The sequence below is a fragment of the Haplochromis burtoni genome, unplaced genomic scaffold, assembly GCF_018398535.1.
Source record: "Haplochromis burtoni strain Fernald_Lab_line unplaced genomic scaffold, NCSU_Asbu1 Contig_10, whole genome shotgun sequence".
NCBI lineage: Eukaryota > Metazoa > Chordata > Actinopteri > Cichliformes > Cichlidae > Haplochromis > Haplochromis burtoni.
Window position 1 is genome coordinate 2,214,013 of NW_024582371.1, and position 21,439 is coordinate 2,235,451.

At 42.0% G+C, this 21,439-nt stretch overlaps 3 protein-coding genes across 6 annotated transcripts; 2 read left to right on the forward strand and 1 right to left on the reverse strand.

Moving 5' to 3' along the window:
* Window positions 1–2,761: 2,761 nt before the first annotated feature.
* On the reverse strand, window positions 2,762–6,497 carry si:dkey-27i16.2 (regulator of cell cycle RGCC-like). Of its 2 annotated transcripts, XM_005921294.3 has the most exons (5): window positions 6,337–6,474; window positions 5,390–5,554; window positions 4,651–4,731; window positions 3,966–4,028; window positions 2,762–3,415 (listed from the first exon to the last, which is right to left on the reverse strand). In XM_005921294.3, the coding sequence occupies exons 1-5, from the start codon at window positions 6,356–6,358 to the stop codon at window positions 3,408–3,410; spliced, it is 339 nt and encodes a 112-aa protein (XP_005921356.1). In that variant the 5' UTR covers window positions 6,359–6,474; the 3' UTR covers window positions 2,762–3,407. The 2 variants fall into 2 exon arrangements, with proteins under 2 accessions (XP_005921356.1, XP_042084916.1); XM_042228982.1 differs by lacking the exon at window positions 2,762–3,415 and having other exon boundaries at window positions 3,425–4,028; window positions 6,337–6,497.
* A 1,071-nt stretch (window positions 6,498–7,568) lies between these two features.
* Window positions 7,569–11,572, forward strand: pcdh20 (protocadherin 20). Of its 2 annotated transcripts, none has more exons than XM_014333310.2 (2): window positions 7,569–7,715; window positions 8,151–11,572. In XM_014333310.2, exons 1-2 carry the CDS (start codon window positions 7,668–7,670, stop codon window positions 10,674–10,676), a joined length of 2,574 nt encoding a protein of 857 aa, XP_014188796.1. In that variant the 5' UTR covers window positions 7,569–7,667; the 3' UTR covers window positions 10,677–11,572. The 2 variants fall into 2 exon arrangements, with proteins under 2 accessions (XP_014188796.1, XP_005921352.1); XM_005921290.3 differs by having other exon boundaries at window positions 7,572–7,715; window positions 8,148–11,572.
* Window positions 11,573–11,685: 113 nt separating this feature from the next.
* Window positions 11,686–21,067, forward strand: plp1a (proteolipid protein 1a). 2 transcript variants are annotated; one of them, XM_005921291.3, is made up of 7 exons: window positions 11,686–13,188; window positions 15,162–15,348; window positions 15,470–15,626; window positions 15,968–16,136; window positions 18,440–18,513; window positions 18,626–18,691; window positions 20,540–21,067. In XM_005921291.3, the coding sequence occupies exons 1-7, from the start codon at window positions 13,185–13,187 to the stop codon at window positions 20,705–20,707; spliced, it is 825 nt and encodes a 274-aa protein (XP_005921353.1). In that variant the 5' UTR covers window positions 11,686–13,184; the 3' UTR covers window positions 20,708–21,067. The 2 variants fall into 2 exon arrangements, with proteins under 2 accessions (XP_005921353.1, XP_005921355.1); XM_005921293.3 differs by having other exon boundaries at window positions 12,054–13,188; window positions 19,009–21,067.
* The last annotated feature ends 372 nt before the right edge of the window (window positions 21,068–21,439 follow it).

Sequence of the window (21,439 nt, forward strand, 5' to 3'; positions counted from 1 at the left end):
ACACACACACACACACACACACACACACACACACACACACACACACACACACCAAAGGGCTCAACAAAACATGCGCAGCAAGATAAGGGCCATAGAATGACAAATAAGTATTTATCAACCCCAAAGCACGTATAATCCTTCACATTTCTGTCCCCATCCTCATCCTCGCCTCGCTGTCCCCTCCTCTTTTTTGTCCTTTTTTTCTCTCCATAGTGGGGCCTATCTGTGAGACACAACGATTAATCTGAGAAAGCTGCTTTTAGTGGTGGCGAAGGGTGGGGGTGGGGGCGTTGATTGGGAAGATCTCACTGGGAATTGTATGTTTGTGTGTGTGTGTGTGTGTGTGTGTGTGTGTGTGTGTGTGTGTGTGTGTGTGTTGGGTGGTTGAGCAAGCTAATTCCTTGGGAGAGCGTTGTTAGCCTGGACCATTTGGGGGACTCTCAGGGGAAAGGCGTTGCTCCGGTCTCTCATCAGGCAGATGACAGAAGACTGCGTGCTCTGCATGCTGCACTCATCTCAGCCACGATGGCCTCGCTGCACAGGCCATATCTCTGCTTCATTTACTCATTGTCTGATAATAACAAGTGTCTCCTTTCTGCTGCACTCAATTACGTCTTCATTAGCTTGCTAACTAGTTTAAAACAAGTATTGTGTGTAGCGGTTTTAAGTCTTTGTGACATTTATTACAAGGATACCTGAGTATATGGGTGAGGGTCGTAAAGGGGACAGCGTGATTTTTATTACGTCTTCATTTCTCAGGACTATTCATTGTCTCATCATAGCATCAATTCATTCTAATTTACCAGCTAATGAACTCAGTTCATTCATCATTTAGTCTGTCTGTTATCTAAACAACGACTGGCTGACATATTGACCTCTTACTTCGCTGTGCTGCCAATCAAGCGCCGAGCTCATAGTAATGAGCGCATAAACAATAACGAGGAGGCGTTCCCAAAAGCCAAACTGATATATTACATCAGATCCCACTGAAGAGCAATCTAATAAAAATCATGCCGCATAATTAGCCGCTGGTGACTTTTCATGTAGCCTGCGTGGATTAGTGTGGCAGCAGTGTCACAGCAGCAAGAATCAGAGCGGGATGGAGGACCTGAAACATCACATTAGAATGACAAAGTGGGAAGCGATGCCGGTGAAATTCCTTTCACTCTTGCTTGCACTTCACCATTGTGTTTCCTGCATTCTTGCTGTTCCTCACCTTCATTTAAAATAAACAGGATGTGCCCATCGCTTGCGAGGGAACTTCCATCATGTGAAAGCCAGCTTTGTAACTATCCTGAGCAGCTGTGGCCTCAATCAGTCAGTCTGGCCTTTCTCTTAAGTGGAACAGACAACACAGTAGAAGCCGGATACTCCACGCTTACCCCTCTGTATTTCCTTACTTTTTGAGCAGTCTCAATTTTTCTTTTAGGTTCCCATTATTCCTCTTATCTTTACAGTAGCATCACATTTGAAGCTCATTTGCTCTCGCCACTACACTCTTGTCTCTTCCTCCTTCACCTTTTGAGGTGAAGGGGCTCTCATCCCAGTCAGCACGGTTAAATAGTTGGCCACAGTTCAAAGCGGGAACTTGTCTTTGTCTTCTAATGAGACATAATCAGACCAAGAACAGTAACTTAAGTGTCCAGCCTTTCCTCTTTTGGACTCTGTCACTGACATGCTGTCAAACAAATAGGCCCACCCAAGGAGTTTATCTATAATATATCACCACTGATATATTATATTATATCAGCTATAGCTGCCTAGAGATTCCTAATGACAAAACAATGGCAGTCCGAATAACTTCTACCCTGACAACTATGTTTTTCAGCAAGTAGATGTGTGATTGCAATAAGCAGACTCTAAATTTTTCAGGCTGTTTTTTCAATTCCTCATTCAGAATCATTTGAAACTCCACTTTGACATGTTACCATAGGCTAAAAAGACATTTGCATAGATCAGCTGGGTTACAGTGCCTCTGTCCCTCATTGTAAAATTACAAGTCGCAAAGAGTGACAACTTTACAAGCACAACAGTCACCTCACCCTCATGTGTTTCTGTGGCGCTCTGACAGACTGGAGGAGACACCTGCACATGCATGTCACTAGCAACACCTACACGCCCGTGAAATGACAGCAGAGTATAGAAAAAACCGCGATGGGAAAGTCTGCATTTTAGTCAAAACGCAGCGGTTTCCTGCCTTCAGTTCAAAGATTAGATTTGTGTTAGGAGTAAGTACACAGTCTAAATGAGCATTGCTTTTCTCAGCAGCACTGACGCACTTCCTTTTTAAGCCTGTGTCTGAGCTAAATTTGTGGTTTTCCTGTGCTGGTTGCTGAAGTGAAACTCAAAGAATAATCAGAACAGAGACAGAGGAAGCAACTGCAAAAATAAAGAAAAACATTTGAGGGTCTTATGAGACATGAAGTGTGACAATGGCAGAAGTCAGTTTAGAGAGAAAGAAGATGTGGGCACATTGAGTGTTAGTTGTGAACACTGTCAGGAGGTTTTGGGTGTTTTGCTGTTTTTTTTTTAAGAAAAGTGACAACCGCTCAGACTTGTGTGGCAAATCATATGTGGCTAGTAAGGCCAGAGTCTCTGCACAGAGTGAATATGTTTTTAAAAAATGGCAACATATTAGCCCTGCAACCAACCTGTGGAGGGTGTACCCCACTTATCGCCCTATGGTAGCTGGGATAGGCTCCAGCTCCTGTGCAACCCTAATAAGGATAATTGGAAGGAAGGATGGATAGAAAACATCAAATTCATTACAAATCTCTTTTTATTTTTACATGCATTCATCTTTATATACATTATATATTATTAAAACAAAACAAATATCATAAAGACCTGTACACCAGAAATGCCCTTCTAATTAAAATTAGTTTGAAATTAGCCTAAAACTTTTGTGCCGTCTAAGATTTTGATCCAGAAAAAGCTCAGCTTTCTTCAAAACTACACAGCCGTGAGGATTTAGAGCCCTTTCCAGGCATTGCACTTATGGGATTTTTTTTTTTTTAAATGTGGGATAAACATGCTTTCTATACTCTAGGCAGTGTTTTTGTTGTGTTTCTTCTTTCTTTTTTGTCACATGCCCAAACAGATGGAAGCTTTGTCTCATTTTAAGAATATGACACACATCCTGGATCTGATGCTGCAGGCGGACGTTGTCTTTGCTGGCTGGACGCAGCATCGCCGGGGGTCTGTGGGAGTTCTTGCATTTTCGGAATGGACTGCCCTTTTAATTTCGGATGTTAACCTTTTCCCCCGGAGCGGCGAGAGGACCATTTGCGCCATCAGATCTGCTCTGGTGTATATCTCTCTTTCTGCTCAGCAGTAGCCAGTCGTGTCGCCCCCAGCCTATTCCCCCCCCCCCTCCATTATTGTACGTAGCTACTTTTGCTCTCTGTTCACATCTCTGCAAAAAGAAAGAAGAAAAAAAGCACAGGCATGTAAACAAACACATCAACATGCAGTGACTAAGTGAGCCTTGTAGAGATACACGGGGAGTTACGATTAATTTGTAACGTTAATTCGCTTTGTGTCGAGACCACTGATAGCAGTGGATTTATGCTTTGCTCCCTGTTGCTTGTGTGCGTGCTCTGGGTGATGCGTGTGTGTTTAGGGGCCTCTGGAACACCACTGCTTTACCGCTGATAGCAGGATCATGACGCTCATGTAGTCAAGTATGCCATTATCACTAAAGCGCGTGTAGATAGTCCACCTGAGTCCTCAGACATGGTATTTACACATAAAGGGTGCTCAGAGATAAACAGCAGGGGGTACAGTACACTGTAGAAACAAGGTGGATACTGCTACACAGTCCAAAACACCAAAACATACGCCACGCTCATGTCGGCGCGTCTCTGCCACTGTAACATACTCCAACCTGCTGGCTTGTCGACTCAGTACAAAAGAAGTCAAGAAAAGATTAGATGATAGAGGGTGTAATTTTCTTAAATACGCACCAGCAAGTTCCCGGTCCAACATGTCGATAAAACTCTCAAGATCCCTTGTGTCTCCCAGCTTGGCTGCAGAAAGAGGACAGAAAGAAATGGAATTTGAGAAAGAAACTATAAGAAAAATAGAGCTGCAGTGGAACATTTTTGTAGAGAAAGGCAGCTCAGTTCAGTGGTAGCCTATTTCCTTTGGACCAAACGCTGAAGTTATCTAAGTCTCGGCATTACATAAAGTTTGAACTGAACACGCAAACTGAGATAAAGCTGATTTTAAGAGCTCCAAAAAGAGCCTTGGCAGCCTCGTTCCCACCAGGATCTCTCTGTTGTAAGCTTTTTCTGTGTAAAGCCAAACAAAATTGATGAAAAAATATGACTGACTCTTTCTGGTCACCTGATGTTTAACTTTAACAGTAGTCTGTGGATGCAACTGCAACAGCACGCATTAATCCACATGCGCACGCAGCCAAGAGCCGGTCTCATCACTGCATATAACAGCACAAATGACTCCACGCAGGAGCTTTGAAAGAAGAGCGCTGAGACGTCACAGCCACAGTGGAAGTTGCTTTGTTGTGTAAACCAAGACAGATTCCAGGGCATTGCAGATGCTTTCTGTGTAGCTCTTATAAAGTGATAGTGATCGCTGTAAGAACTGAGGCTATCTAGATGGAGATGAGCTGATAGAAGGCTCCAGTACCTTTTGATGCCAGCGTTATTCCTGCTGTGTGGAGCTCCTCCTCACTGGTATTCAAACTGTTCCCCATAGATGGTTCACTGCCTGGGGGAAGAGAGGGAAGCAATGAGGGAGTGAAAGGAGATAACAAGCACTAAGGGCAGTCCTTGCAAATGATCAGTGACAATGACAAAACTCTAACATAATGCAGGAGTTGCACGTAATGATGATAACATGCGATAAAAAAAATTAAAAGGTAAGTGTTCGGCGCTAGTGACTCCCATGTGTCGGCCTTTGAAAGCAGTTTGTCTGTTGAATGGTTAGGGGGGCAAAATACTTTCAATAATGACGACACATGGGAGCAGAGGGGGGGGGGAACTGTTTCTTCTTTTATCTTATAACCGTCGACAAATGCAGAACAAAGGGGGGAAAGACAATTACACAAGATGGGATATCCGTAATTGCAGCTCATTCCAGTATACAGTTATTGTCACGAGCACAAACAGCCACTTTAATGGAAGTGTGTAGGGATGTGTCCTCTTGTACCACTAATTTCATGCAAATTAAATGTGTCAAGCTGCAGTTGTTTGGGCTGATAAAGGGGCTCAACTGGAGTCCACGGGGATTCCAAACAATGTCACTCACCAGCATGATGCACTAAATAATTACTTTCCTTCCCCCACACTTTGTACATTAGGCAGATATTATCTTAATCACTTCTCTAACGTATTCTTTTTTCTTTCTTTTTTTTTGAATAACTTACTGTAATCTGAGTCCTCGACTCCACTGTCTTCACTCAGCCCTGTGAGAGTTTTGGCCTCGTGCAATACTTTCTGGTAAGCATGCGGTCTGCTTTGAGAAGGGGCCTTCAGCTCCTCCACCACATCCTGGAACTCCTGGAGCAACTCACCAAGCTCCAAGTCTAAGTCTGTGGAAAATGTGACAGCAGTTGGAAAGAAATCTTCAAGATGGACTCAGCTTATTTCAGCAGTAAAAGAAAATAGTAGAAACACTGAAATAAATATTTTTAAAGACTTGATTAAATATGGGGACCTGAGAATGTTTTAAAGGGCGTTTCAAAGATACCAAATTCCTAAACCTAAGAAATATACATTAAAAAAAAAAAAAGGAAAATCTAAAAACTACCAGCTGAAGTTTATGTCAGCGTGCTGCATCAGATAACTGGACATGTTCCCATATGGCATATAAAACAGTAGACGGACAGTAAAACACCTGGTCTGCAAAGTGTGATTAAAAATATATTTATATATATTACATCATAAATCAGAGTTGTACGCTCTCGGCTACTATAAAACCTTTTTTAGCGCCGGCACCATTATTTTAAAAATGGGTGTTGCATAAACGCAGTTTAGGTTTTCTAACATTTTATTAGGCTCACATAAATATCTCAAAGTTAAAATTCCTTATGGAACACTAAAATTAAAACAACTTTGGTGTGTTTGGTAGATACGTAAATACGGATGATTACAAAAAAGTACAACTACAAAAAGGATTAGGAATTTAAAATAAGTGTCACAGCTAGATGATTTTTAAATCTTCCTATAAAGCTTTTCTATCTTTTACATATATTTGTGGGTTGTTGTTTTTTTTATCTGTTTAGTAAATTTAATAAAAGGCTGGGAAAACGTGCTCTATGATCCATCACTGAAATAAATTCAAATTATTGTCTCAAGCAGGCGTTGGACTCACCCATGGTGCTGTCTGAGGACATAGCGAGACGTGAAAGAAAAGCGCCACGAAGCTGCTGTGTGTCTGGGTTCAGAGCGGTTTGATGCTGACAGTACTACTGTACTTTTATTCTAAAGCCTTCCACACCCGCTCTGCGAGAGGGCCTGCCCAGCCAATCATGTCACAGATTAAAAACCTCAGAGGTCGAGGGGACTGCATGTGGAAATGGGGAGGGGGCGGAAAGTAAAAAAACGAGGTTGTTACGCAAGTGAAAGAGAGTGGGACTGGAATAACCCATTAAATGCTGTAAGCGGGGCTGTGGGAAAAAATATCCGTTGGGGTTTTAGATGAAGACAGAAAAGAGGGGTGTCAAATCCTCGAGTTATTCCGTTTTGGGTAGGCGGCGTAATGCGGGGGTTTGGGTTTTATGTACATTAATATTATATTATTATTTGCCCGATATAATTTCCTGGCTGTGACACAAGTAATCTTAAACACAGGACACTTTGATAGGAAAGAGAAGTGTCGCACACGCTCCAAAACAAAACTCGGAACAACAAACTTTATTCTTCTTTCACACGTGCACTACTCTGCTCTGTCTGTAGGGGGCCTTAGAGAGCAAGCCTATGGGCCATGCAGTACTTTGGAACTGTCAGGGAAACTTAAAAGCCCTGCTGTGAAGCAATACCACACAAATAAATGCTGCATAACCAGTCTTGTTCTTTGATATCTTGAGATCTCAAGTAAATGTATCTTGCTTTCATGACTACGGGTCAAATTTCACCAACCGTTTACTGTCACTTAACAGCGTGATGATTAACCCTAAAGAAAATAAGCATTTTCTTTTTTCTTCTGTTTTTTTTTTTCTTTTCTTTGCATTTCGGTTTGTTTGTTTGTTTGTTTGTTTGTTTGTTTGTTTGTCTTGTTTGTCTTGTTTTTTGGCACATGAAAAAAGCATACCAGAGGTTACATACTGCACTCTCAAATGTACTTTTATTGTAACTGAGGAGTCATTGTTTCTTATGACAGTTTACATCTACGTGCACTTTATATCTATGCATGAGCATGTGGACATATATTTATATATATTCATAAATGTGTTTGTGTGCAGGCTTGCGTGCGTGCAGTTGTAAGTAATTTTAAGCAACAGTGCATTCGTAGTTCCAGCTTAATGCACATGAATTCAGCTCAGCCAGGTAAACCTGTTGTTCCTCCATCTTCTCATGTGGCAGCCTGACAGGAAGGTAAGTTTTGTAGGAGGAGCATAATTATGCCTTCAGCAGTTTTATTTTGCTGCCTCAGTCCTTAGCATTCACTTGCTGCTGGGAACTTGGCTAACATGTGTGGGGGCGATGGGCCATGGGACTCCTGATAATATGAATTGGGCCAGACTACTGCAGGTAAGAGCCAGCTGAGTTTATCTCTTTTGATGGTATCTGCACTGTATTAGCGTTTCTAATTGAGTCATATATTGCAGCAACACACGAATGTGCTCGGTGCATTGTACGGCATCATGTTCTAAAGAGGTGTTAAATTGTATGACCCTTTATTCATTTTTAATAAAGAATGTCTGCTTTGATATTTTCCTTTTATTTAAATTCTCTGTGTTATTTGTTTACAAGAGCACTTGGTTGGAGATAAGTGAGAGGGAGGCATTGAATTACCTTATTGTGCAGCTGCTTGCTTTTAAAAGAGCTCACTGAGGCATGAAGTTTAAATTTTATCACCACGTTGAAAACTTTTAAATAACTTATATCATAAGTTTTAAATAGAATAGTGTAACTCTACAAAGGCTACTGCTCACTGGTTTTTTTGTTTTCTGTCTTTGTCAGAAGCTGCTGATTGTGGTTCACATCAGGCAGATCATATGTAGTTCTCTCCTGTTTTCCATCCCAGAGGAACTGGAGCCTGACACTCTGGTTGGATCACTTAGTAAAAACTTTTCTCCTCCATATCAGCTCCTGCCCCACAAGTACCTGAGGATGGACATAAACACGGGGAATTTCTACACCACTGAGTTAAAGATGGATCGCGAGGCCATCTGCCCCGCAGAGAAAAAAGCTGAGGAATGTGTTACTTTATACAATGCCATCGTGGGGCCCTCAAAAGACCTTATACAGTTTTCTGTGATCATAGAGGACATCAATGACAATGCGCCGCATTTTGAAAATAACAAAATACACCTTGGGGTGCCCGAGGATACGACCGTGGGGACCAGTTTCCTGCTAGATACTCAGGCTCTGGACAGTGACACCGGTCCTAATGGAGAGGTGCAGTACCACCTAAAAGGCTCTGATGGAGCTTTTGGTTTAAAAATCGAAGAAGACAGCTCTTTAATTATGTTGGTTGTAGAAAGAGCCCTGGATAGGGAAACTCGGGACCTCTTTCAGATGCAGCTAGTGGCCACAGACTGTGGTGTAGACCCTTTAAGTGTGTCTGCAGATTTAATAGTCACAGTGACAGATGTCAACGACAACTGTCCAGCCTTTAGCTCTGATAGCCCACACAGTGTCACCATCCCAGGAGACTCTCGGAAGAACACAGTGGTCACTCAGGTCAGAGCCACAGATCCAGATTTAGGCCCAAATGGTGATATCGTTTACTCCCTCAGTCCCAAAGTCTCTGAGCGGGTCAAGACGCTCTTTAGCCTCAACAGTCTCACCGGGTCCATCAGCCTTACACGAGACCTTGAGAGCGACAACTCAGAGGAGCTCGTGTTGAAAGTGTTAGCCAGCGGCCATCACTGCCCTCCAGCAGACACTCAGGTAACCATATCCGTGCTCCCCAAGGCGAACCAAATGCTGACGATCAAGATCGGGTTCATAGCGGAGCATCAAAACCAGACTATGGTGTTACAAGAGAACCAGCACCCCACTGCCTTAGCCGTTTTAGAGCTCGAGGGTGACAGCATCTTTAAAGACTTATTTCTTGCCATTGAAGGTGAAGTGCCTTTCACTTTGAGCCCACAGAATGGCAAGTATCTGCTTTCCACATCAAAGCCCTTAGACTATGAGATGGATCGTGAACATCATATTTCCGTGGTAGCACGCGTGAGATCAGCTGAGGGATCTGTGATCGTTCCTTCTAGACGTGTAGTCACGGTGCTGGTGGCAGACATCAACGACAATGCGCCATATTTTGTACAGCCTCACTACGAACTCCAAGTGGAAGAAAACAATCAGCCAGGAATGTCACTGCTTCAGATCTCGGCTTCAGATTCAGACAGCGGAGAAAACGGCATGGTGACATACAGGCTTGAAAACTACAATCCAACCATGTTTAGCATTGATTCTGTAACAGGTCAACTCTCTCTGCTGGTTCCTCTAGACAGGGAGCAACAGAATGTACACAGACTCACTGTGTTTGCTCGGGACAGCGGCTCTCCTCCCTTGGAATCCATGGCCACTGTATCCATTTACGTTCGTGACCAGAATGACAATCCACCTGTTTTTCTTACCCCTCACTTCATCTTTTTCATTCCTGAGAATGTTCCAACATTATCCCAGGTGGGGAAGGTGGAGGTGAAAGACCCAGATAAAGGGGAGAATGGGACAACAGAATTGTATGTTGTAAACAGCAGTGCACCTTTTGTTGTGGATAACACCCAGGGGATGCTACGCACCACTAGGAACTTGGACCGCGAGACAGAAGACCGCTATGAACTCTACCTGCTGGCCAGTGATCACGGCCAGACAGTTGCTTTGACTTCCACTGCCAGAGTGACCATCTTTGTGGAAGACATCAATGACAACCAGCCAAAAGTGATCCTTCCCGGCAGCAACTCCTCATGCCTAACTGTCTCTCCAGGTACCCTGGCAGGTGCCACGGTAGGAAAGATCTATGCCATCGATGAGGACTCTGGACTGAATTCAGAGATTACTTACTCAGCTACGGCACCGGAGCTTTTGCAAAACAGAAGTCCCTTTCAGATCGATTCAAGGTCAGGGAACATCACCTTAAGCCAACAGCTCCTTCATACAGACCTGGGAATGCATCACCTGTTCATTGTGGTCAGAGATGGGGGTAAACCAGTTCCACTTTATACCACTGTCTGGATGAATTTGTTGGTCAATGACAGCACAGAGCCTTGCCACTTGGACCGGATGCCCACCTGGACAGGGACACTAAACTTGGTTCAAACCCCTTCAAAGGAACCGATCTGTGACGTGGAGACAGCCAGATTTTCAAAACTGATTCTGTTAATAGGCCTGGGTATGATGCTGGTGTCCACATGTTTGTTTGTGGCCACAGTTATTTGCTGCCTAAAACAGAGGAGTAGAAGTCTGAAAATGAACAAGAGAGCATACACTGAGGCGAATGAGATTCCACTCAGGCTCAAAGACAAATATTACTCTGATTAATAACAGCAAGCAATGTGTAAAGCTCACAGCCTCAAAGATAAAAATGTCCTGTGAATTAAATGTATTCCGTGTATTTGTCAAGGGCTTCTTGCATTGTAATAAGTCATTGATTCAGTGTGATGCACGGTGTATTCAAACATGTCGACTGCAAAACTGACAGGTTCTGTAGAAATAAAGTTGATCCATTTTCTGATAATGGAACGAGCATATACACGTTGACCTGATAAGTGAAATATGTCAAGCCATCCACAAAATTCCTGACAATTCTCTGAAAAAAACAACTAAATTCAACTGTATTTCACAGATTTATTCCATAGCAGGCCATCGGTAAGCTACCAGCATTACAGACATTATCTTTAAGGATTATTGCCCATGACCCCTGCGGGTAGAAAGATTGAAGTAATGGTCTGTTAGGTTGATTGGTCCTTTCTCAGATTTCTGACTGAGTGATGGAGAGTCTAAAGTATTTAGACACACAAAAGGGTTTAATGTTCCTCGGTTGGGGAAGTGATGAAAGTCTCTCAAGAAGTAACTCTGAGATGAGCTCAGGAGGCAGAGGGTGGCCACGGACAGGTGAGAGGCGGCAGAGGGAAGGCACAAAAACATCTCAAGTAACCGCCTCACACCTGTTACTTGATAGCACTGCTTTTCACCCACAGAGCTGGATCGCACCAACAAGGCAGAAAAAACCCCAAACCTACCGTACTGCACCCAGTAACCTGACAGGCTTGTTGTTTTGATAACAGATGTTTGGAGTGAAATCACACCGTGTTCAAAGACACAATTACAAAAGACACTTGCTCTTGTGTTTTACTGATGCATTTGCATGCTGGAGAACAATTGAAATATCAAACCAGGTTAAGTGATGCATAAAGTATGAATGAGTCAGGCTGAAACGTGTTTGCAAATCTGTCAACACACAGTCGAGCACAGAGGACAGGGTAATTGTTTCAGCTTTCTCAAACGAAAAAGCTCCCCCACCTTTTAAAATCATCTTTACAGTATCATAAACCATTAAGAAATCCTTTGAAGCTACACCTGCGTTAGAGGGAAGAAGGGAAGCAGAGACTCGGTGCCTGTAAAACACAATGTACAACAACCTGGTTAGTGGGGAACAAGGCTTGTATAACATGAGTGGTGCCTCTCTGAGGATTTCAGAGCTGGCGGCTCAAAAAATAAATAATCTATTAACACTTCGGTGTGAGATTTACTATATCAAATGAGAAGAAACAAAGACTGCTACATAAAAATTACAGACTAACAGCAGATCTTTACATAAAAAAACATGTAGAAATGTATATTAAAGTATATTTATTTTATTTTATTGGTGGCCAAAATACAAAAGTGTTTGGAAAGTGGGGTTTTTTTTTTTTTTTTTTTTTTTTACATAATTTATTGATTGTTATTGGCCAATTTTTAGCCCCAACTACAGTCCACTGGGGGATGAAAGTTAACCTAAACGCTTACAATGCTGTTGCAGGGCAACGCCTGCCATCTACTGGGCGCAAATGAAGCAAAATAGGGCTAATTTTGTTTTTACATTTCTGGTATTAGGCCAGAGGGAGGAGATGAATCAGAGCACAGTCTCTCACTGCGACACAGTCAGGTGCCCTGGGATCAGGAATGTTTCCTTGATGTGCACAAAAAGGACATTTTTATCTTAATCATGTTCCCTTTTTCTGCTTCTTATGCTGAACATTTGATGGATGGCTATATAGCACAAAAGAGAGCTGTCGTGACAAATAAGTGATTGCATATTACAAAACGAAAGGGACTCATTGAAACTCTATCTTGTTAGGTAAGATCGCTAAAAAATAAACACTTCTCATAAGTGTGCACATGTTTATAGTTTTCCTTTCGCTGGAACATTCCAAAAGAGGTTAAAAAACCGTGACACCGTTTATTTGGGTTGCTGGGATGCCACTTCAGTCACGGTGAAGTGTATCTCACTGCAAACAGATGATATCTGTCAATTTCCTGTAAGAATATCACCTGAACGCTCAAAGGGCAACACCATGATAGCCAGTGTTATCTCAATCAGAGGTCGTAGACCCACAGCGTCTGAAACAACAAGCTCGACTCAACATGATGTACGACTCATTCCTCATTTGCCTGGACATGTTGGCATTTTGACTTTTAAGACAAAAAGGTCTTAGCTAACCACTGTTTGTCCCCACACACACGAGGAGAAGAAAAATCTATTCTTCTCTGTGAGCACGTCTGTATGCAAATGAGCGTCAACAATGAACTTAGTAAATGTCCGCAAGTTTAAGGACCCCCGGCCTCCTCATCATTTCTGCTCCTTGAAGTTCATTGAAAAGCGACATTGTTTCTTTAAGGTTGCACTCGCAGTCATCGGCGGGTCTGTCCATTGTTGGGGGGAACAGAACAGCGAGTTGAGATTGATATACGGGGGCCGGAGACAAGTTGCGCATATCATCAGCGGACCAGCTGCAGTGCGAGCAGCGAGACAGTAGCCGACAAGTCCTTGAACGCATCTTTCCAGACATGGGTAAGAAACTTCACACAGACTAGAGTCTACCTTTATTAGCTTGTAGTATGTTCTTATTATCACTTCTTTTCTTGATTGTATGCGATTGTTCTGGGAGGGAGGGGAGCAGTGAGAGGGCATCAGAAGTTATTAAAGTGGGGGCTCTCTTTTTTTGTCAGTGTAGAGGTCGGCTTCTTACCGGCTGATATTATGAGATTTATTTCATGCTTGAGATGGCAGGGCTACTTTTCAGACGAGCCTTGTCGCATTTGCTTTCGCTCGCAATCCTTCTCAATTTTTATAGAGGCGATTTGGCCCCAGCTTTTGCATTTTCAAGACTATTCCTGCAGGGCTTGTCTTTTCATTTGGGTCACAATCAAAGAGCCAGAGAGGGCCGCAGTGATTCGTAATTGGCTAATTGGCACAAGGTGCATCTGAAGGCCGGCCTGATTGACTGACTGAGGTTAGTGTTAAAACTTATGGATTATGCTGATACAATGTGTGTGTATATTCTCTAAAAAAAAAATTAAAAAAAATCTATCTATATGTACTGTATATAATTTATTGTGTAGCTATGTTATTCACAATTTCTTGTCAAACTCTGTGTTCTGTGCACAAACCCTCGCTATGTGAATCGCATGCAATCAGTTTGCATGTCTGGTCATGCACAGACACCCAACAAAGCTATGCGTTTGCTTAAAGAGCCATCTATTTGCCCCTCCGGCCATCTGTGTTTACTGCAATGGTACCAGCTACAGTCTGCCTGCTTCTATTGTGCATGTCTGTGTGGATGCATGTACACATTTACACAGTTCCATTGTTTGTTTCTAGGTTTGCTTTTTCCATCCTCTTCCAGCACTGGCAGCTCCCCACTATCATTTTCTTGTTCCTGTGTCTTCTTAGTAGGAAGTCTGGTGAATATGCTTGTGTGTGTGCCCGCAAAGCACAGAGGTGCCTCTGGCCTTTGTTTGCTTGACATTGGTGGCCCTTGTACCCCCATGATGGTGTGGCACAAAGACTGTTGTCTCTCCAGTCACAAAAGCAGCCACTCTTTCTGTTTCGCTTTGCCTTCTCCTCAGCGTCCTCCCTCTTTTCTCACACTCTCCATCCTGGCTGGTGAATGGAGTCAGGGTGTGAGATGGGGTCAGAGTCGACACGTCCCCATGCCCGTGGCCCTTGGCATCCATTCAAACAGCACATGACTAGTGGGGGGAATGCACAGACTTAATAAGCGAACTTGTGTGTTTACAGCTGCAGCTTGATCAATGCTGACATTTTATCTTTAAAAGGTTGCTTTGGCTGGCTTTGTTTTTCCTTATTGTATTTTTTACCCCTAGTATTATGTAGGTAGGTTTTTGGGTTGTCAAATTTCATGATTCTTATCTCTGGGGTTTTCTGTCGCCACCAAGTTCAGCTGTATTTTATGCCAAATGCTGTGTTCGTGCTATGAAATCAGATGATAACCTTTTTGTCTACTCCCAATCATGAAAATTGACAGAAGCCCTATATTTTTAATTATCAAGGGTAACATGAAATAGTTTGTGTAGAAAGGATCTGCTGTTGGATATTTGGGGCACGAATCACACAAAGTTAACTCTCAGTTGCACGTGTTTAGATTGAAAGAACGATCAATAAATTGTTCTGCCGTTTTAAGCAGCACAAACAAACACAAACTATTTAGCTTGTCTGTGCTGGGGTGGAAGCAACAATCTCATAAAGGGATGTCTCAAAACCAGAACAAATGCAATCAAAACTATCTGCATGGCACAAATCGGAGTTCAGTGAGAGTAATTTTAGTTGAACAGATCATTTTAAAAGTTGCGGCACAATTTAATTTCCATTAACTTGAAAGAGTGAAAACATATTTCCTGTCCTTGGGAGAAAAAAACCATGCAGTATATTCTTTAATATTTCGTACGTTTTAATGGTGTACTATGTCTTTCCGCTGTTCATAATATGCTTTGTTTTCCATGGCGCTGCCTGTCGACTAATAGGTTGCTATGAGTGCTGTATGCGGTGTTTGGGTGGGGTGCCGTACTGTTCCCTTGTTGCCACACTTCTCTGCTTCTCTGGCATTGCCCTCTTCTGTGGTTGTGGGCACCAGGCACTCACAGAGACAGAGAGGCTCATCGAGACATACTTTGCACGTAACCTTCAGGACTACATAACCCTAGCCTACATGTAAGTCGTCCTATATTTCCATCATCGAAGCGTGATCAAACCTGATCATGATTTCGTCTGTATTTTGAAGGTTTAACCCTTTTAACCTCTTAACATTTTCTTTTTCCTTTGCCACTCTCAGCATTCAATATTTCCAGTATGTCATCTATGGTTTGGCCTCCTTTTTCTTCCTCTACTGCATTGTGCTTTTGGCCGAGGGCTTCTACACTACGAGCGCTGCAAGGCAAACCTTTGGAGAGTTCAGGAGCACCATGTGCGGCCGCTGCCTCAGCTCCTCGGTGAGAGGGCCCTGAGTGGGAAAAGTAAAAAGGATTGGACAGATTGGATAGGATTTAATACATATATCACTCCCTGGTGGGTGGTGAGCTGAAAAATCTTAAAGCTCCTAAAGAAGAAAAAATCTTAAGGGACATGCAAAGATAAGCATACAGTGAGTGTTTGAGTGGTCTAAGACTTGAGTAGTTGGAAGAGGAGGCAAAAAGGGAGATAAGTAGAACTAACCTGAAAAACAAGTGTGGCTATTAAGTGAGTCACGCCTCATAAAAACACTCTGAGATTGTGTGCATCCATTTAATCTGATAATGCACCCTAATCTGTGGCCTGCTCTCTCCTTGTGCAGTTTATAGTGATGACGTATGTGCTCGCTGTGCTGTGGCTGCTGGTGTTTGCCTTCTCGGCATTGCCAGTCTACTTCTTCTACAACATGGACGCTACCTGCCACACTATTGATATTCTGACTGAGACCCCAGCAAGTATCAACCAGCTTTGTGTTGATGCGAGACAGTACGGTAAGAGGAACTCCCATCGCAGTCAGTGTTGGGCCTCCTCATGCAAAATCCATTCACATAAGGCAAACCTGTTAACGCACGGCATATTTATCTTACTGTAAACAAATCTCTTGAAACGGCCATTTCCAGTGATGATTTCTTGCCAAAGAATTGGGAAAATTAAATCCTGATTATGGTTTCTGCTATAACCTCCACTGTTCAAAAACTCTTTAGCACGCTCGAGGTCAACAGCCATTCCCACGGCTGTCTGAGGCTTAACCTAAGGACATAATGCAAACAATATAACAATTAATACAGAGACAAAGCAGCTGGAGGGGAAACGGTTATGAGGCTATTACTGTGGCAAAACTATTTGTGCGTGTAGTTTTGCTACGGTAATGGCCTCATAAACAGTAGGCCACACACCTTGTGTTGACGCTATTAGCATGCTAATGTAGTTAGCTGAGGTGCTTGCAAATATATTGTTGCTCGTGGTCAGTGGTGGGAAAACTCAACTGCCAAAAGAGGCATTTTTGAGCAGTTTTTGACCCCCAAAAGTTTATATGGTGTGACAAAACTTATTTGATCTTTTAACACATGTGAAATGATTAGTTGGCATTTTGCATTTTTGAAACTGGAACAAAGACAAAGTCTACACCTGCACTAGTTGGAGAATACGTGCATTTCATTCATCAGTCAGTGTTTTTGTAAATGAATCAAATTAAAATCGGTCTACTTTGATGATAAAACATTTTGCATCATAATAAAAAAAAAAGGGGGGGGGGGGCAGTTTGAGTTTAATTCCAGTTAAAGTCCTTGCTGAGATCAGGCTTACCAGTAAGCCAGCAGCATTAGTGGTGAAAGCTCTAAATTCTCTTTTTCCTCTGTGGATTTACTTTATTTGGATTTGAATGCATAAAACTATAGGGACTCAGAACTACTTATTTATGTATGCAGCCATACAAGCCACTGCAGTCCGACTTCAGCAAATTTGAGAGGATAAGGTGCCAAGTGATAGTCAAACACTGTGATGTACATTTTAGGTACCAAATTATTAAAACTTGACCTTAAATTCTGTGTTCATAATTGGAGATATATTTTTTTTATAATCAAGAATTGCCTAAAGCTATGATTTGAAAAAAAAAAAATTACTATTGCTCATTTCCATTTTTCACTGGAGCCACTTAAAATAGCCTGACGAGCCCAACGCAGCTCTAGAAGGGTTCATGAACCCTGCTCATGCCTTTCTGAATTATCCACACTCAACTTTAGTACAAGTTGCATGGTGTCAAAATGCATTGCCTAACTTGTAGATACATTCATTTGGATGTGTGACTCAGTGGCGACAGCTTTTACTGCACACTGGCATTTCGTGTTAGATTCGTAGTTTTTCCTGTTCTTCTTCCTGACGCCTCACATCTTGTACTTGAGTCTCCCTGAAGGCCTAGCTCTTATAAAGTTGATGTACTAGGAGGCATTTTCATGCCATCCAGAGCTGGTTGAGACTTGTCTGCTGCCTTGATTGCGCTCTCTATGGCACCTTTTATTTAGTTTGGTAACATTTGTGAATGATTAGCAGTAAACGCAAAAAGTGCTCCTAAGGTCATTGGGATCTCATTAGTTTTGCAGCAGTTCTGTCATATATCATAGTGCTGATCAAATTAAAATCTCAGCAAGGCAAAGACACTGGAGGGAAAAGTCAGACGGAATCCAGAGGGGAACATCAATCTCTGTAGGCTACAGAGTTTCGTGGCAGCTCGCATGCCACTTAAAGACATTTTTCCTAAAATCCCCCAGAACGTCAGCTTTCATTCATGCTCCGTGGGCTATGTTTTGTACAGAATTTCATAGCAATCCACCTAATGGCTGTCAAGATATCAGTCCAGACTAAAAGTGTCAGCAGACCCACAGCACAACGCTGCGATCCCTGGAGCCCCAGAGTGTGGCTAAAACACATTTGCCACACAATGAGGCACACTGTTGCACTGAGTGATTTGTTCTTTCATTACACTGTCCTGAGGGTTAAACACTCGCTAACACATCAAATGTGCGTATTAATCTGCAGCTGAAAATAGTCCCCAACATACACACACACACACTGTTTGGTGGAAGTTTAATAAGTTTTAACATGCCTGGCTCTGTGGTTTGATTTGAGCGCCGCAGACCGTGAAAGTCAAAAAAGATTTAGAATGAACAAATTAATTGATTTGTTGTGGACCTTTAATGTAATTTTACAGGCAGCAAGAACAAAATATAATAATTCTATCTTTTTATGTGCAATTGAGTGTTATATTTGAGTACATAAGTTTATTTTTTTTCAACAGGACTCTTGCCATGGAATGCAGTACCAGGGAAAGCTTGTGGTATGACCCTGTCCAGTGTCTGCAAGACAAGAGAAGTGAGTACGGTAATATGAAACAACTCGAGGTCTGCTGTCATGTTGTACAATTTGACTGACATAACACAAATACAACATGTTGTATTCACTAACAATAATCTCCCCCTACTAGTACCGCATGACCTACGACCTCTACATCGCTGCCTTTGCCGGCGCTGGCATCACGCTCCTGGCTCTGGTGAGTGATTATGCTGAGGTTGAGGCCAGTCTGGCTGCAGTGTGGTAATATAACACTGGTGTTATGGCTCATGTGACTTAGTGACGCTCAGAGTGTAGGCGACAAGGCATCTCAGGCATCCATGACTGATGACCTCTGTACTGTTGCTCTCTGTTCCTCTTTCTCAGCTGATGCAAACATCATAATAATGCTGTAATGTCTGGTGTTCCAGCCATGCAAGCAAATTGTGCAGCCATTATACTCACATGCTTCATTACAGAAGCTGTTATGTTCGTTTTATTTTCTGACTCCTCTTGTTTCTCTTTGTCTTTTCATAGCTGACCTATACTATGTCAACCACCTATAACTTTGCCGTTCTGCGGTATCTGGGGAGAAAGGGCATAGGTGCACGGTGTTAGGACCCAGCTTCCTGTCTTTTCTGGCTTCACCACGAACATGGGAGTTTAAATCGATGGCAACTCTTCTTTTTTTATGTGATGTGCACACTACTACGTCTGCTCCTGGATTAATTTTTTTCTAAACTTGTTATATTTTTACTTTTCTTATTATAAGGAAGTTTTTTTTTTAATGGTTTTATGTTTTTTTTTTTTTTTGTGGGTGTAATTTCTGCTTTGAAATCGTACTTTCATTTTTTCTGATGTTTTTCAATCTGTGCCAAAATATTTGTGAATTATTGCTCTTGTTACTTGCCAAGTTCAATGTTTGAAATGAATTTCTGCCTCCCGCTGTACTCACAAATAACACAACTTTAACAAATTACCATATGTATTAAATGACCACTAAATTAGAAGATGTGCAGGTAGTTTGCAGCTGTTAATAAGAATTGGGGATTAGAGGTTACTATGGCTACCAACCATCACATCTGGCTGCCATGGTAGCAGACAAGCATGCACTTGCGGTCTTATGCTGACCTCCCGGACTTTTCTCACGGGCCGGAGAAAAGCTCCAACAATGGAGTCATGTCTTTTTTAAAAGCTAACCAATAAGAAGCCAGTTCTGGGGCCACCTGCACCATTACTCTCTGCCAGGGGTGATATTGCATGTCAAGGGACAGGGTCCTCTGGACAAAGAGAGGGTCAGACCTCTCCAGAGCCACAATGTAGCTGTTCTGGGACAGCAACAACACACACATACAACTCGTCCACATGCTGCTGCATGGACCCCACCCCCAACACCAACACCATGTAAAATGGATTCATGGTGAAGGGACAAAGGGGAATTTTATTTTGAATAGTTTCTTATTGACAAAGGGACAATTTGTTTTTGTTTAGATCTAGTGAGGTCTGAAATTGTTTCTCATAATGTTGAGATGGCAGAAGCACTAGGTGCTTATACTTGAAGTAACCTCATAATATAAGCCCAAAACCACTTTGTTGAGGTGTGATACCCCCTGCTGGTAATGAATGGCTGAGGTACTTAAATAGAAAAAGGACAGGTTTGTTTTGTGTCTAATTCTTTAGGGATTTTTGTTGTAGTTATTGTATAACACTTGTTTTTCACTTAATGTAGCTTTTTTTTTTTTTAACATCTGGATATTCCTAACAAAACCTTTTGAATCCTAAAAAGTAGACTTAGTGGAAGCTTAGCATAGCTTCTAATATTGGATTTGTCATGTTGCAGCAGTTTCATTTTCATATGTCAGTAATATTTAATTTAAAAAGAAGAAGAATGCTTTGAACTGTTTGTACACATGGCCTCTGAAAACATTTGTTTGTAGACTTTATGAAACCTCAGTGTCTGGTGTATTATCAGAATGTGAAGCTGATGGTTCATCCTTGGCTTTTTGCCACATTAGGAGGCCAAGGTGTTTTGTAAGGTGTTTTGTATTCTCTCCTCGTGTGTCCACAGGTGCACGGTTCCCTTCACTTGGCTGTGTACCAAGTCTACCTGAAGATGCTACGACACAGGGCAAAAAATGAGGAGAGAGGTTACGACCTGTATAGGAGACTGCAGAGGGACAGAGGAGGGATACTGCGCTCTCCGTACTCTGAGAACAACCTGTCTGACACCTTGTGAAAGGACATTTTGTAGTAGTTTTGCTAACAAGCTTTCTGCAATAACTGTAACACCAGAGCGTATCAACAAATGACACTGTTTTGTAGATTGTTCCACTTTAATAATATTGTAGAGGCATATTTCAACAGTTGGGGCATGATACAAAAGCAGGGTTTTTTTCTTAGCCAAGCATTACAACTTCGTATTTATCCTTATTTCAACACAATGTGCTGCATGTGAATAATTTCTATAGATTATGTACTTTTTCCTTAAAATGTACTTTTGAAGGCAAACGTGAAGATTTTCTTTCCTGCCTCAATTTAATTTGACAGTATGCAGCGGATCCTTCTATTGAAGGGAAAATAAAAATGTAGCACATGGTTTGATTTTTGTTTATAATGGAGAGGAACACCATTCACCATCAGGTTCCCACACATAGTCATTCAGTGACACTCAAGGATTTGATGCAATTTAAATACGGCACAGTTTGGGATTAAATCTGAAGCCGTTTTTCATTTGGGATATTGCTCCGAAATCCAGATGCTTCATTTTAACCTTTAAACGTTACAGATATCTGCTTTAAAAAGTGAAGTAGCTACTGCTAAAAGGGAACCAGTAGTATAGAGATGCATTTTAGTGACCTGTTAAGAGATTAAAAACAGGTTTAGGTATTGTTTTTAAAACTTTAATAACACACTCAAGGATTTTCAAGCAACATGTACCAAAAAAAAAAAAAGAAAAATAGGGTCTTTA